Source organism: Accipiter gentilis, chromosome 24 (genome assembly GCF_929443795.1).
Source record: "Accipiter gentilis chromosome 24, bAccGen1.1, whole genome shotgun sequence".
Lineage (NCBI taxonomy): Eukaryota > Metazoa > Chordata > Aves > Accipitriformes > Accipitridae > Astur > Astur gentilis.
Window position 1 is genome coordinate 17,642,127 of NC_064903.1, and position 15,605 is coordinate 17,657,731.

Consider the following 15,605-nt stretch of genomic DNA (forward strand, 5'->3'; position numbering starts at 1 on the left):
CAGCGCGGGGGCTGGACGGGGCGGGCGCCGCCTCCCGCCCCGTCGGTGCCGCGGGTGCGGCCCCTTTAAGGAGGCGGCACCGCCCCCCCCCCCCGCCCCGGTGTCGTCCCCCCCCCCGCCCCGGTCCCCGCTGCTGCCGGGAGGCGCCGGCCGGAGCCGCTGCAGGTACCGGGCGGCCACGCGTGGGGCGGGGAGGGGGAGACCAGCGCGGGGGGGGGCGCCCGGGGGTCGTCGGAGCCGGTCAGGCGCGGGGCTGCCGGCGCTTCCCCGGTGGCCGTGGCCGTACACACCCCCCCGGGCAGAGAGGAGCCCGGGGTCCGGGCGGCTGCGGGGACCGGAGGGTCCCCCGAGCCGGGGGGGGAGGGGGGGTCTGCCCGGCTCCGTCGGAGCCGGCCGGGGTCCGTCTGTCAGCGCCCTCCGGGCCGGATCCTGCCCTCCCCCGCCCCGCCGCTGCTCCGGCTGCTCTGCGGGGGGACGAGCAGCTTTCCGAGCCCCGGGGTGCATAAGTGGGCGCAGCGGCCCGGGGCAGGTTCTTCCTCCCCGGGGCGGGAGTGGGTTCCCGGGGGTGCTGGGCGTCAGCCCCGGTCCCACGGAGCCGGCTGAGGTCACCGGGGCTGGCAGGCGGCCGACAGCCCAGCCCGCAGCAGCGCCGTGCCCTGGGCAGGGCCGCCGAGGCGGCTGGGAGAACCGGGTGCGGGAGCTCGGGGCGCCGGTGGCGGCGAGACGGTGTCTCGGGTGCCGTGAGCCGGACCGGGGCGGGTGGGAGCCAGGGCAGCCCCTGGGTGCGGGGCACGGGGGGTAGCCGGCAGAGATGGGGCTGCGCTAAGCGGGTGGCTCGCTCCTAGCGCGGACGAGTCCGGCTACTTCTCGACGAGGGTGGACGATCCCGGGTGGAACGATGTCGGAGGCCGTGGATCTGTCCTTCCTGTCGGACGCGGAGAGGGATTTGATCCTGCAGGTCCTGCAGCGCGACGAGGAGCTTCGCAAGGCAGAGGAGAGGAGAATCAGGTGAGGACGTGGCCGGAGCTGAGCAGGGCGCTGGTTTCTCCGCTTTGCTCTTAGATGGGGCTGGGGTGGCAGCTCTGCCCCAGCCCCGGGGGTCCCAGCCCGGCTCTGACACCTCTTGGGGTCCGAGCAGGCGGCTGAAGAACGAGCTGCTGGAGATCCGGCGCAAAGGTGCCAAGCGGGGCAGCCAGCGCTACAGCGAGCGGACCTGCGCCCGCTGCCAGCAGAGCCTGGGTCGCGTCAGCCCCAAGGCCAACACCTGCAGGGGCTGCAACCACTTGGTGTGTCGGGACTGCCGTTCCTACGGCCCCAACAGCTCCTGGCGCTGCAAAGTCTGCACCAAGGAGGCGTGAGTAGCTGGGGACGAGTGGCGAGGACCTTCTGCGCGCTCCTTCTGTCCCCGTCCTCTTCCCGGTCACCCCAGCTTGATGCGCTATGGCCAACCTTTCCTAGCCCAGCCGGTCTTCTCCGCTGTCTCTCTGCTGTCACCTCCCGGGGTGGGCGGCCATGGTTGGGTGATGGAGAACTGGGTCGTGCCCCACTCTTGGGCCTCCTTCACGCCCACCCCGCTCCTTTTCTCCCCTTACTTGACTCCGGCATCGCCCCGTGCCCCTCGCGCAGCCTGTTTCAAGCACCCCAGGTTTCCTCTGTCTCGGCTTCCCCTGTCCTACAAAACCCGTCTTGCTCCTGTGTTTGCTGGGGACGTAGCTGGGCCCGTCGTCTGCCCAGTGCATCATCTCTGCCCAGCCACCCGCCGAACGTGCCCACTGTGCCTGTGCTCTCCTTGGCTGGTGGCAGCACCGAGGGTGGTGTTGGGGTGCAGGGAGCAGCCCCCCCGCTGCCCCTGACCCCCTGACTGCCCCCCACCGCCTCCCTGCCCTGCAGCGAGCTGAAGAAGACAACAGGCGACTGGTTCTATGACCAGAGGGTCAACCGCTTCGCCAACCGGCTGGGCAGCGACATGGTGCGGCTGTCCCTGCGGCACAGGTCTGCAGGTAAGGGTGCCGCAGCGATGCCTTTTCCCGCAGCCTGGCCCACCGGGATGCTCCAGCTTTCCCTGGTGCATCTCTGCCCACTGCGGAGCTGGCTGGGAGCAGCTCCTGCTCTGGAAATGGGCTTGGAGCAGTGGTCCTCCTGATGCCTCTCTCCTTCCAGCCAGCAAAAGAGAGACAGTGGGACAAACCCTCCTCCAGAAAGCCCAGCTTGGCGAGCCCAAAAACTCCTCCGCAGCCCGGCAGCAGAGCCCCCCAGCACCCCGAGAGGGGCCCAGGTGAGGATCCCTGCTGTCTCCCCTGCTCCGGGTGCCAGCCCTCGCCTGCTGCAGGGATGGGAAGGACGTTGCCACCCTGCTCAGATCATTGGTGGTGCAGAAACGCTCTCTCTCAGGCTGGCCTACTTGCCAAACAGGACATACCTGTGGTTTTGTTTGTCTGCAGTTTGTTTCTGGATGCCTCAGATCCTCGGGATGGCAAAAGCGACACAGAGTCCATGGAAAACATGAGCCTGGATGGCTACAGACCTAGTCCCGGTGGCGTGGGGGGCAGGTGAGGGGCTCCCTGGGTGGGTTGTCCTTGGCAAGGCTGGCCTGGTAGAGGGTGAGGACTTTTGTCTCATGTGCATTTTTCTCGGTCTGGTGAGGGAGACCTGGCTTCTCTGACTGGGCTGAAACCTGTCCCTGGGCAGGCAGGTCCTCTGCTCCCCAGGCCAGAGCGCTCCGGGGAGCTTGCATGGCTCCGGGGAGCTTGTGGGGAGATGGCGCTTCCCGGCCAGCGTTTCCTCTCCCAGCTGTGCTCTTAGCACGGGACAGACCTTTCTGTGTCCTCCGCAGGAGTAACTCCCTGGAGAGAGCCGCCCCTCTCAGAGATGGAAAACAGGTTGCTGCACCAGCAGGACCTGCTGCCACCAGCCTGACCCTCCCTCTCCGCTCCAAAACCGCGTTCTCCGACGGACGGGTGCGTGCCACTGCTCCGGCAGGCTCAGCCCTGTCCTGGGGGACAGGGCTGGGAGCACTGTGGGGTGCCCAACGCTGCCCTGCACTGAAGGGACCTTTCCTCCCCAGGATGCCGCCGTGGGGAGCCGCAGCGGCGCCTTGGTGGATGAGCACGAAATGATATTCAAGAAGAATCCCCGGCGGGTGGTGAGGCCTGCGGGTGAGAGCTGCGTGGGTGCAGGGGGGTTTGGGTGCCGACATGGCAGGGGGTGGGTGACCGCTTCTGCCTGGGCTGTGGCGGGCTTTCAGTGGAGATGGGAGAGACTGGGGCATCCCCTTGCTGGAGGGAGCAGCAGGGCTCTGCTAGTCCCGCAGCGTGTCGCTGCCTCCTGCCTCGCCATCTCTCGTACAGATTACACCAAGTCGGTGATCGACCTGCGCCCGGCGGACTTTGCGGGGGAAGGCGGCTCTTTGGGGGACAGGAGCAAGTCGGTCCCTGGCCTCAACACGGAGCTGGTGAGACCCTCGGCGTGCCCCTCGGTGTGCCGCGGAGCCGGCTGCCAGGTGGAGGAACCGGCTGCTTGGCCGGCTGTGCCCCGCTGCTCCCCACGCAGGTGGCTTGTCTCTCTCCTTGCAGGAGGAGGAGGAGGAGGACATCGATAACCTGGTGGAGATCCATCGCCAGAGGGTGGCCCGCAGCAGCATGCGCAGCGGCACCTCCTCGGTGAGTCCCCGCGGTGTGGCCGTGCTCTGCTCCGCTGCAGGAAGAAATGACGGAGAAGGGCAGCGCTGACAGGTTAAGGTGGAAGAAGGCAGGGTGGGCACCTCCTGGGGTGCATGGGCAAGAACTTGGGGTGTGGGGGCTTCCTCCTCTTGAAGGGAATCAAAATGTGGAGACCCAGCTCTCTTCCAGGGAGCTGCGTGCGGGTGGGAGGCACTCGGCAGCCTTCCCCAGCCACGGAGGGGTGAGAGGGGCTGTGCAGAGGAGGCATGGGGACTAGCCTTGCTGAGGATGAAGAGGGACCGTCAAGTGATTCTGCCCCGGCTCAGCCCTGCCGTGTCTTCCAGAGCACGCTGGGGAGCATGGTCAGCATTTACAGCGAGGCTGGCGACTTTGGCAACGTCACGGTCACGGGGGGAATCTCCTTCTCCCTGAGCTACGAGCAGAAGACGCAGACCTTGTTCATTCACGTGAAGGAGTGTCGCCAGCTGGCCTACGGGGACGAGGGCAAGAAGCGCTCCAACCCGTAAGAGCCGGAGGGGGCGATGGCTGGTGGCACCGCCGGTGGTGCTCAGCCGGGTTGTGGGGTGCCCACCAGAGATTGGAGCTGTAACTGGGGGGTCTTGGCGAGGCAGGAGGGCTGGGGTTGTCCTGGGGACTAGTCGTGGGGAGACCTTGGTGAAGTACTGCCTGCCTCTGCCTTCAGGTACGTGAAGACCTATCTCCTGCCTGACAAATCCCGGCAAGGGAAACGCAAGACGACCATCAAACGCAACACCATCAACCCCCTGTACAACGAGCTGCTGAAGGTGAGCGGGGATGGGCTGGGGTGCAGCCTGCTCCCCGCTGTGGGGCCGGGCAGGCACTCGGCCCCGGGGATGCTGCTGGAACAAACCAGGGGAGGGATGGGCTCCAAACGCTGAGGCGGGGGCTCTGCAGAGGACCCGTGTCCAGACACTACACCCTGAAAGCTGGAAAAACCCACTGCCAGGCTGGGTTGCTGCTCTGATGTGGCTGTGGTGTCAAGCCCTGGGTGCCGTGGTGGGGTGGGGGCACAGCTGCAGATGTGAATGTGTGTCACGGGCAGTGTTCCCGCCTCCTGTGGCGTACCCCAAGCTGGGGCTTTCTGCTTAACCTGGACATCATTGCTTTCCGTGGAGGATGCTCCCAGGCCATTGCAGGCAGGTTACAATGGTGGGAGGGAGGGCAGCACGGCTGCAGAGGCAGAGATAAGGCAGTTCTGGGCCCCAGGGCAGAAGAACTTGGCGCTGCCCTTCACCATCTCTGCTGTGGCCACCATGGGCTGGTGGGACCGGCTGGCTCCGTCCCTGAGCTCTGGCCCCTGGCTCAGGCCAGGCTCTCTCCGGACAGGAGGGAAGTGGGAACCGTGGTTTGGTTTCCAGGCTCCCACAGCCCCGGGTTTGCTGAGGTCTCGCACTCTGACCACCTGAGGCTTGGTGGGCTGGCAGAGCTTCGCTTGTGGTGGGATGGGGTGGGGTGGCCAGATGCCAGAAGTCCTGGTCCTGGCTCTGCACGGGCTCTGAGGACCACTTGCCTGGAGAACACGGGCTCCTGCACCACTGCCCCAGGACTCTGAGGTTTCAGGAGGCTTGGAAAGGAAGACAAACAGTCTCCTGCATGCATCCATTGCTCCTCAAACCTGTCTCCTGCTCGAGAGCTGCAGTTGATGGTGTATGCCAAGCCTGTCCCCTGCCTGACGCTGCCTGCTCACCGGTGGTTTTCCTGTTTCTCTTCCTAGTACGAGATTAACAAGTCCCTCCTGCTGACAAGGACGCTGCAGTTCTCGGTCTGGCACCACGATCGCTTTGGTCGCAACACGTTTCTGGGGGAGGTGGAGGTCCCACTGGACACCTGGAACTTGGAGAGCCACCTGGAAGAGTTTCTGCCCCTGCACGGCAAGGTGCTGGCCCTGCCACCCCAGCCCTGCTGCCCGCAAGCCTCCCTTGCCTGGCCCTGTCTGGGGGGGGTGGGCAGAGGGGTGCAGAGACCTCGGCTGAGAGCTGCCGAACGGCTTCTGCCAAATCAAATCTTTGGAGAAAGGAAGTCCCCAGAAGCAGAGAGCAATACTCTTGTAGTAAAAAGGGGCAGATCTTCTGCCTTGAGCCTAGCTTCCCTCCTCCTCCTCAGTAAGACCCCTGTGTGATGCTGCGAGACTTGTCTTTGGCCCATCAGGTATTTTCATTCCGCTTGGTTGATTGCTCCAAGAGAGCAGCTCTTCCCAGCTCCCTGTCCCAGCTGGGAGAACTTGGAGCCAACATCAGGGAAGCAAGTGGGGGAAATTGGCCTGGACATCCTGCTGTGGGTTGCGGAGCCGGGCAGTGAGGACCTTTGTGCAGCTCGATGGCAGCAGCAGATGCTGCTGCTGGACTTAAGTCTGGTTCTCTGGACTTAACTCATCCTGCGGGCTCAGCCCTCGGTGTTGCTGGGGCTCGAGCAGCTTGTGGAAACTCCTAAATAGGGTTTCCTAAGGGAGGTGATTTAGCCAAAGTAGGATCCCAAAGAAGCTGGTCTGAGTCTGACTGGGTGCTGGGGAGGGTCTGCAGGCATTTGTGCTGGCTAAACAGCCTCCAGGAGAAGCCGAGCCCTTTGGCCCTTGTGCTGCGTGCAGACCAGGACATCGCCATGTCTGCTTTGGCCTCTCTAGCAGTGTTTATTTAGTAAGTCTTGCCTCTTTGCAGATTGGGGCAGATGCTGCTGGTCTCCACCAGTACAAGGGGGAGCTGGTTGTCTCCATGAAGTACATCCCATCTTCCAAGCACCCCGGGACTGGGAACGGCAGGAAGGGTGAGTGCTGGAGCTCCAGGATCTCTGCGTAGCCTGCGGGACCCGCTCGTGGCCAGGCGAGCTGGGTCTGGGTGGGTTCCTTGGGTGGTACCACCGCGGTCTTCTCCTCTGCAATGCCTGCAAGGCTGCTCTGGGTCGGGGCAGACCTGGCTGTCCTCAGGCTGGTCGAGTGGTCCCAGTGCTTTCCTGGGGCTGGACGAGGCTGGACCATCGGGCTCCGCGTGAAGCAATTGTCTGCCTTCGCCTCGGTGGGCAGGACCAGTAAGGGAGGAGGCAAGAGGAGATACTAGCCGGGGATCTGTACCTGCCTCTGTGATGAAAGCTCTTCAGCAGGACCTTTCCAGAAGTTTGCGATGGTGGAAATTAAGGTTGATTAATTCTTGCTGTGTTGGGTTTTTCCCAGGCAAAACAGGGGAAGGCGGTGAGCTCCAGGTCTGGATCAAAGAAGCCAAGAACCTCACGGCTGCCAAATCCGGGGGGACCTCAGACAGTTTTGTCAAGGGGTGAGTGTGAGTCCTGGGTGGGGGGGCAATGAAGGCACTGTTCTCCCTGTCTGCATCCTGGGGCACTTCCCAGAGCTGCCGCGGGGACCTGGGGGAGGGAGGGAAGGGTCTCTCCGCTAGCTGCCCCATGCTGCCTGCGTTGGTACCCCGAAAGTCACCATCTGCCCAGTGACAAGATGCTCCTGGTAGCAAACCCTCTCCTGGGTTTTGGCTGGTTGAGAGGTTGCGGTGGGAGGCTGGGTGCAGGGCAGGGCTCCAGGTGCCATCAAATCATCATCCCAGAGGTCACCAAGCCACCGGGCAGCACGGCTGGGGGTGAGGAGGCTCCGGTCCTTGCCTTCTCCCCTCCTTAGACTGCTTGCAGTATGCTGAGCGGCTTTTCAGGACGCAGGGCAGAGACCCGGCCCCTTGCAGACTGTTGTGGTCCTTCTTGCTGAGCCATAACAGGGAAGGTGGGCTCCAAGCCGGGTCCTGGGATGCTGAGGTGCCCCAGCCTCTGGGGCAGAAGGTTGTGGTCCTTCTTGCTGAGCCGTAACAGGGAAGGTGGGCTCCAAGCCAGGTCCTGGGGTGCTGAGGTGCCCCAGCCTCTGGGGCAGAAGGCAGTTGCACACGTGCTGCTAACCCAAAGGGCTGCTTCCCCCAGCTACCTCCTGCCACACAAAAACAAAGCCTCCAAGAGGAAGACGCCTGTGGTGAAGAAGACCCTGAACCCTCATTACAATCACACCTTTGTCTACAATGGCGTCAACCCCGAGGACCTGCAGCACATCTGCCTGGAGCTGACGGTCTGGGACCGGGAGCCACTCTCCAGCAACGACTTCCTCGGGGGTGTCCGTCTGGGGGTGGGCAATGGTGAGGAGCCCTGGGGTCCCATCAAACCCTGGGGACCCATCAAACCCCGGGGACAAGCAGCCTTGCTTGGGGCTGCCTGGCTGTGGGCAGGAGGCTGCTCTGGCAGTGACTTCTGCCCGCATCCATCCTTTCTGCCAGGCATGAGCAACGGGCAGGCTGTGGACTGGATGGACTCTACGGGCGAGGAGCTGAACCTGTGGCAGAAGATGTGCCAGTACCCAGGCTCGTGGGCAGAGGGGACGCTCCAGCTCCGCTCCACCATGGCCAAGCTGAGGCCGTAGGCTGTGGTGTCGGCACCAGGACTCGGCCGAGGGCTGGCACCGCTGCATGGCCTGGCAGGGCTGCCAAATGTGGGTGCGTTTTTCTTTTTTCTTATCCTTTAATAAACATGACCTTCTCTAAACAGGCTTGGGCAGAAAGTCGTCTTGGCCTAGCTTCGTTTAAAGAAAGGGTTTTCCTTTTGTCTTAGGCTTTGCACCAAATTTCAGGCTGAACTGGAGTCCTTGCGGACCCTCCCTTAACCCCCCAGGCAAAACGCTTTCAAATGTGGTTGGGATTTTTCTTCTTTCCATTCTTCTTCCTCCCACCCCCTCTGTTTTCACAGTCTGCTCCCTCGCCTCCTCCACCCTCCTTCCGCAGGATGCTGCTGGCTCCGGGACTGGAGCAGCCGTGCACAACCAAGCCCCAGCCCTGGGTGCGGGGCTGGGATGGAGCCGTCTGGGGTCAGCTTGGGGGGGAGCTGGGGCTAGTGGTCCCCAGGAAGGATTTTTTTCCCGCGCCTTTCTGCGACACACCTTCTGCCAGCACTGACTTTTTATACAAATTTATTTATTTCAAGTTAATATCCTACTGCCAAAACAGTTCCCAGGAAGGGTGCCCCGTGGCTGGTGGAAGGGGAAGCGAGGGGTAGGGTGGGGATGGCGAGCCCTGGGGGTGGGCTGCGCGCTGGCTGGCTCCTACTGGCTTTGCTGAGCGTGGGGCCCTTTGCTTTTTAAAAAGGCTTTCTGGCAGGACCCTGGCAGCGGTGCCTGCCCGGCAGGGCTGACCCCAGCCAGGGTGGGAGGAAGCGGGTTCAGGTTGTGCGTGGGGTGAGGATGGCCGCGGGGAGGGTGAAGCTGCTGTATTAGAGGCTGTCGTGCTGTTGCCCTGCCTGCTCTCCTCTGCTCTGGCAGCCCAGTGTCTGGCTCCCCATCTCCCCCCTGCCCTGGGGTTTGAGCAGAGGCACTCCGGTGTGGCCCACCATGGTCCTGGCTGGGCTGCGCCATCCCACCCCGCAGCCAGAGGCCGCTCCTGGCTGCTGGGCGGTGGGAACGCTGCCGGCACATGGCCCCCATCCCCGTCCCTGCTCGCCTTTCTGTGCCAGAGCGGCCGGAGAGGGGTTCCCCTTCCCCTGGAGGTCCTCGGCACCCTGGTCCTCCTCTACGGTGGGCGACTAGAAAAGCAGAAATGAAGGTGTCCATCCCCTGAGGCCGGCGGTGGCGGAGGGGGGGGGGGGTCTCCCCGGCGCTGCCTCACTCGCAGGGGTCCCCGCTCTGCGCCCGCCGTGCCGCCTCCCGCTCGCTCAGCAGGTAGGTGTCGATGAAGACGAAGAGCTCGTCGGGGCTGATCGGGGAGATGTAGCGCTCGCGGTCGGCGCCCGCCTTGTCCAGCAGCACCGCGTTGAAGTGGGAACGTGTGAGGTGCAGGAACTGCCTGGGGGTGCAGGGGGGGAGCCGCTGGGCAGGGCTGGGGGGGTTTGCCAGTGATGGCTGAGCCTGCCCACCCCACGCAACCGTGCTCAGGTCCTCCTGGGATGGTGGCTCCCATCTCTTCCTCAGGGCTGTGAGCTCCAGGAGGGTCTGGCGATGCCGTATTCAGCCTTGCCGGGGGTGTCCCCGCGTGGCACAAGCCCCTCTGGTGCAGCAGAAGGGGGCTGTCCGTGAACCCCGCTGCAACCTCATGCTTTGCCATCCCTAGAGTTGCCCCCATCGCCGGTCCCCTCACCCAGCCCCCTGGTTCTGCAGGACAGCCCCCATCCCCCCCTTACCTGAGCTCCTCGATGATGCCAAGGGACAGTTGGTGCTCCCGGATACGTCCCACCTCGTTCGGGGGCTGCCCCACCAGCTCCACGGTGGTGACGTGACGCAGGTCCAGCCCGCAGGCGGCTTGCTGTGAAGAGGAGGGGGCGGTGAGAGGGTCCTGGGGGGGGGGTGGGGGTGGAGGTGGGAAGGGGGGCAGAGGGAGGGGGTCCTCACCTGCAGCATGGAGATCTGCATCTTGTAGTAGCGGTTAGAGGGGTCGGGGGCAGAGATGACGAGGAGGCGGCGTTTCTCGTGGAACTGATCCAGCAGGCTGGCGGCGGAGTTCACGGCTGTGTTGATCTGCATGGCTGGGCCGAGAAGGAGCACGTGGGGAGATGCCATTTTGCCCCCCATCACCCCTTCCCCACCCCTTCGCCCTGCCGGGCAGCATCGCACCCCCCGAGCACGGGGCATCGCTGCGGGCAGATCCTCCCCTGCCCCACGCCGCTTACGTGCACAAAGGGGCTGGGAGCCCGTCCACTGCTGGGTGGACTGGCAGACGCGCAGGGACGTGCCCTGACGCTCGTAGCCCCCGTCGCACAGGTACTCGCAGGTGGCCCCGTAGTTATTGCCATCGGAGGTGCAGGAGAGGTAGCCGTTCTGCGGAGGCTTCAGGACGGGGCAGCGCCTCACTGGGAAGAGGGAAGGTGGGTGAGGGTTGGGGGTGATGGGGCACGGCCCCAGCCGTGGGGCACGGAGCCGGGGGGGAGGCAGCCAGCAGCCCCAGGGGAGCCCGTTTCACCTTGGACGCGGACGCTGAACTTGCAGCTGGCTCGGTTGTACGCCTGGTCGTGGGCGGTGTAGCGGATTACGTGCTCTCCTTCGGGGAATTCGGAGCCGGGCTCTGGACCCCGCAGAATCACCCTGTGCTCAGCAGATGGGTTTCTCCGTCAGGGCCCCGGGAGGGGGCACCCGGCGTGGCCCCCAGCCCTCGGTGCCCGCGGTACTTCTGCCCTCACCTCTTGATGATGCCGTCAGCAGAGTCCTTCACGCGGGGGGGGTCCCAGTAGACGGTAGCGGTCAGCTTGCCTGGCTCGGCTATCCGTTCCCGCGAGTCCGGGCAGCGGATCTTGGGAGGCTCCATATCTACCCGCAGGGAGGAAAGGGAGTTGGGGAACCTGCGGGTGCCCTGGGCCACCAGAGCCGGCCACCGGCCCCGGTGCTCAGCCAGCCCAGGGATGCTGCACGCAGCCCCGGCACCCCAGAGCCCGCTCTAAAACCAGCGCCAAGTGCCCCAATCCTGGACCAATGTGCCCAGCACCAGCCCCTGCTTCGGGGCTCACAGCACCTCGGGGAGCAGCGGGGACAGGGGTCCCAGAGCCGGGAGGTGCAGGAGCTGGCAGTGCCTGGGTCAGATTTGGGGGGTGATACCTGCAGGTACCCCAGGGATGGGAGGGTGACCTGCAGCACAGAGGTGGGAGAAGGGTAGGGTGAGAATTTACCTACACAGATCGGCTCGCTCCCGCTCCAGCGCCCATCCTCCATGCAGACGCGGCTCCGGTCGCCCTCCAGCTGGTAGCCAGGCAGGCAGGCGTAGTCGCAGCGGGAATCCATCTGCACGCCGGCCGAGCACACGTAGGAGCCCCGCAGCACCGCTGGCAGCACGTGGCACCGGATTTCTGGGATGGAGAGAGGAAAGAGGGGAGGGAAGCGACTGCCCGGCCGTGCTAGTGTGTAGAGCACCCAGGACCGGCCGCCGTGGGTGCCCACGGGGATGCCGACAAGCCGACGGCCGGGACATACTCACGTCGGCAGTACGCCATCCCGGACCAGTGGCGGCTGGGCAGGCACTGGACGGCACTGGGCCCCACCAGCCGGTACCCGCGGGCGCAGCTCAGCTCGCAGCGCGTCCCCAGGCTGCTGCGGTAGGAGCCCCCCCGGGGCGAGTAGCAGGTTGCCTCTCCGCGGTGGATGTTGAGCGTGGCACACCACTGGGGCACTGGGGGAGAGGAGGGAGGTGAGGGAGGCACCCGGCCTCGCCGTGCCTTAGTTTCCCCATGAGGACGCGAGGGATGGGTTTGGGTGCCGTTACCTCGGCGGTAGTCCAGGGCAGGCTCGGGGGGGGCTTCTTCCACGTACACTTCATTGGTGTGGCTCTCAGCCGTGTAGTAGCCGGACCCTGGGGAGGAGGAAGGAGATGACGGAGCTGTGTGACGGTTCGTGGCCGCAGCAGCACCCAGGCGATGATGCCTCTCGGGGCAGCTTCACCCTCCAGCACCGAAACATCCCGCAACTCCCAGCAAGCGATCCCATCCCTGGGCAGACCCTGTCCTGCCGTCCTTGGGGCTGCCACCAAGGGTTAAGCTGGGCAGACAGCGAGCCCAGTCCCCAGCGACACGGTTTGCACTGGCACCAGCCCGCAGACTAAACAGCGGCGGGAGCAGCCGCGGTTATGGCAGGAAACTGGTGCTGGCACAGAGTGGGCTGGCACCGACCCTCGGCTTCGCGCTGCCGGGAAGTCCTTCCACCCGCTCCCGTGGCACCGTGCCTGCTGCCGGGTATCCCAAGGGAAGGAAGCAAGCTGCCCTCTCCTGCCCATCCCAGTGGAGGCCCTGGCCAAGGCAAGGGAGGAGATGCACGCTGCCCAGCCGGGGGGGGGGGGGGGCTGGCGGGGATGCAGCCCCTCGCTTGCGCTCCAGGGAAGGATGAAGTTGCTGGATGGACGCTGCTGGAGGGGCTTGGCCGGAGCCGCTGGCCCCACGCCATCCGTGCTGTGCAGAGGGGCCCCTGGCCCCAAGGACGGGGAGGAAGACAGCCTTGTGCCAGCCTCGCGGGCCACCCTCTGGCCCACGCCGTGTCCCCGTGGGCGAGGGAGCCGTGCAGGGGGAGAGGGTTGGCGCCCTTCCCCGCGGCCCCTCGGTGCCTCGGCCGGCCGCGGCATTCCCCAGCACTGAGCTCACGTTTCCGCCGCATTTCCGTCGGCCCCCGCCAGCCCACCCCACCGCGCTCCCCGCTCCGGCATGGTGGGGATGCTCAGCCTGGGAAGGGACCCCGGGCGAAGTGGCAGCACCCGTCTCCCCTTCCCCCTGCTCCGGGTTTTGGGAAGGGGATATCCGCCAAGGCCAATCCAAGCGGCAGCCCCGCCGTCACGGGGAGGAAACTCCATTACAAATCTTTCCGACATGAACTTTACTACAGAGCTACTCCCCACCGCTTCCCACAAGCTTCTTCAAGTCGCCTACGCGTTTCCACAAGCCTTTTATCCCGACGCGCTTCCCACGCTGCCATGGCTCCCTTGGGGAGCAGAGGGGCCCAGGGCGAGCGCAGGGCTGGTGGTGGGGATGTGTCGGTGACCCGGGGAGCAGGGCTGTCTCCCCGGGGGGGGAGGCTGCCGAGCCCCCCTGCCAGAGCCCGCAGGCAGATGTGCCATTTAATTGCGATGTTCCCTTTTCGTGCAGGCGCTGGCTTTTATTTCTCACCTGGGGCCAGCTCGCGGGAGCATCCCCAGCCAGCAGTGCTGGCAGCATGGCAAGGGGATGGGGACGGGGAGCAGGGAAGGGGGAAACCCCCCCAAACAGGGCAAGGGCTTTGGATCTTTGACCCAGCTGCCTGGCTGCAGGGGAGGGGGGTGGATCTAAGCGCTCCATCCAGCAAACATCTGCCGGCCGATGGCCCCCGCGGGAGCAAGGAGTCAGCGGGAAAGCTGCTCTCCCGCAGGCAAGGGCGTGATGGAGAGGCTGGTTTTCTGCTCCTCTCTGGATGCCTCCCAGCACTCCCTCCGCTCCTCCCCGTACCCCACGGCGCACCCCCGCAGGCTCCCCGTACCCCGCAGGCACCGATGCTTTCGCCGGCATCGCCGTACCAGGGCACCCCTCCCTCCATCCCTCCTTTCCCACCGCGAGCCCCCGAAGGGAACGGAACCCCGTGGGCTGCCGTTCCCCGGGAGCCCCGCTGTGCCCGTACACCCCGGCACTCACCTTCGTGCCACGTGGATGACACCAGCCTGGCGAGGACAACCAGCAGGACGGGGGCTGCCTCCTGCGCCATGCCGGGGGGGCCGGGGGCCGGCCAGCCCACCTGCCTTTTGGGGTCCAGGGGCAGCCGCGGGCCCCCGGCGAGGAGGGAGAGGGGCTGGAAACAGGACAAGGGTCCCCTCCGTCGCCTTGTCGCTGCACAGACGCCTGACCCTCCTCCCTGTTGCTGCCTGTGCTGAGCAAACCTACTTTTCCCCTCTGCTGCCCGTCCCAAACATTCAAAAGCCGTGAGTCAGGCCCAAAATGATGAGATTGTCAAAAATAATAAATCCCAGGATCGCCCGTTTTCCAATGTACCTCCTGCTTCTCTGAGGCTTTGAAAGGTTGTTAGATTTTTTTTTCTTTGCAAGCAGAAGAGCCAGGAGCCTGTTTCGACACAGGCGAGAGCTGTCGACCCTGTGCCAGCCCTGCCGGGCTCCGGGAACGGGGATCCTGGGGGGCCGAGGACAAAACCGCAGGAGCCAGGACCCTTTTTCCACCTCTTGCCGGGAGGGAGGGAGAGACCTCACTGCAGACGGCGGGCTCCGAAACCCGGTCCCGAGGCAAGCGCTTCCAGCTGGGGTCTGTTTTCCAGCTGAAGTTCAGCCCCCGCGAGGCAGAGGTAATGAAACGCTTTCGTTAGGACCCGCCGCCCCGCGTCCCACGGGGTTGGGTGGGAGGCGAGGTAGGAGCGGGACCCACCTGGGATTTGGGGTCTGGAGCATGGGAGCGGGTGCGGGTAGAGGGGAGACGAGGGATGAGCCTGGCACGGACAGGTAGGAGAGTTGGCGCGGGGCGGCGGCGGGGGACACGCTGCCTGAATGCACTAATTATGTGGCGGCCAGGACGGTAAGCACACTAATTAATAACACAGCTGTCCTGAGCAGGAGAGGGCTGCTGGGAGGCCACTGTGCAGGGCTGCTTGCTGCAGGGCGTGGGGAGCCCGTGGCCCCCCGCAGCCTGGGGACACCCTCAATTTGGGGTCGGGGTGTTCACCCATGGCGGGCAGGAAGGCCGTCGCTTGGCAGCGTGGTGGCCGTGCCATGTGCTGGGGCGCCGGGTGGCTGCCCCTGGGTCGCTGGTCTGGCGGGGGACGCCTGGGCAGGAGGTGGGGGCCACGTTGGGGCTGGGGCTGCATCGCCAACCACTAGGGCAGGAGAGCAGGGGCTGGGTGGCACTGGGCAGGCAGGGGGTGGCACGGAGCGGGCAGGGGATGGCATGGAGAAGGCAGGAGGTGGCACTGGGCAGGCAGGAGGTGGCATGGAGAAGGCAGGAGGTGGCACCGGACAGGCAGGGGGTGGCACTGGGCAGGCAGGGGGTGGCACAGAACAGGCGGGGGGTGGCACAGAAGAGGTGGGGGGTGGCACAGAAGAGGCAGGGGGTGGCAGAGACCAGGCGGGGGGTGGCACAGAAGAGGCAGGAGGTGGCACACAAGAGGCAGGGGGTGGCACACAAGAGGCAGGGGGTGGCACTGGGCAGGAGGTGGCACCGGACAGGCAGGGGGTGGCACAGAACAGGCGGGGGGTGGCACAGAAGAGGCAGGGGATGGCACAGAACAGGCAGGGGGTGGCAGAGACCAGGCGGGGGGTGGCACAGAAGAGGCAGGAGGTGGCACACAAGAGGCAGGGGGTGGCACAGAAGAGGCAAGGGGTGGCACAGAAGAGGCAGGAGGTGGCACCGGGCAGGCAGGAGGTGGCACCGGACAGGCAGGGGGTGGCACAGAACAGGCGGGGGGTGGCACAGAAGAGGCAGGGGGTGGCACAGAACAGGCGGGGG

At 65.4% G+C, this 15,605-nt stretch overlaps 2 protein-coding genes across 5 annotated transcripts; one reads left to right on the forward strand and one right to left on the reverse strand.

The window, feature by feature from the left end:
- The first annotated feature begins 98 nt into the window (after positions 1 to 98).
- On the forward strand, positions 99 to 8,219 carry SYTL4 (synaptotagmin like 4). 2 transcript variants are annotated; one of them, XM_049827571.1, is made up of 16 exons: positions 99 to 165; positions 846 to 1,008; positions 1,139 to 1,354; positions 1,891 to 2,000; positions 2,161 to 2,275; positions 2,442 to 2,549; positions 2,834 to 2,957; positions 3,065 to 3,451; positions 3,573 to 3,659; positions 4,004 to 4,182; positions 4,363 to 4,465; positions 5,416 to 5,577; positions 6,356 to 6,461; positions 6,865 to 6,964; positions 7,608 to 7,816; positions 7,955 to 8,219. In XM_049827571.1, exons 2-16 carry the CDS (start codon positions 899 to 901, stop codon positions 8,095 to 8,097), a joined length of 2,259 nt encoding a protein of 752 aa, XP_049683528.1. In that variant the 5' UTR covers positions 99 to 165; positions 846 to 898; the 3' UTR covers positions 8,098 to 8,219. The 2 variants fall into 2 exon arrangements, with proteins under 2 accessions (XP_049683528.1, XP_049683527.1); XM_049827570.1 differs by lacking the exon at positions 99 to 165 and having other exon boundaries at positions 382 to 1,008; positions 3,065 to 3,155; positions 3,348 to 3,451.
- A 466-nt stretch (positions 8,220 to 8,685) lies between these two features.
- Positions 8,686 to 14,020, reverse strand: SRPX2 (sushi repeat containing protein X-linked 2). Of its 3 annotated transcripts, none has more exons than XM_049827584.1 (10): positions 13,794 to 14,020; positions 11,909 to 11,995; positions 11,624 to 11,815; positions 11,319 to 11,495; positions 10,836 to 10,962; positions 10,619 to 10,740; positions 10,329 to 10,508; positions 10,051 to 10,184; positions 9,843 to 9,964; positions 8,686 to 9,248 (listed from the first exon to the last, which is right to left on the reverse strand). In XM_049827584.1, the coding sequence occupies exons 1-10, from the start codon at positions 13,861 to 13,863 to the stop codon at positions 9,236 to 9,238; spliced, it is 1,224 nt and encodes a 407-aa protein (XP_049683541.1). In that variant the 5' UTR covers positions 13,864 to 14,020; the 3' UTR covers positions 8,686 to 9,235. The 3 variants fall into 3 exon arrangements, with proteins under 3 accessions (XP_049683541.1, XP_049683538.1, XP_049683540.1); XM_049827581.1 differs by having other exon boundaries at positions 8,686 to 9,508; XM_049827583.1 differs by lacking the exon at positions 8,686 to 9,248 and adding an exon at positions 9,516 to 9,709.
- Between the last annotated feature and the right edge of the window lie 1,585 nt (positions 14,021 to 15,605).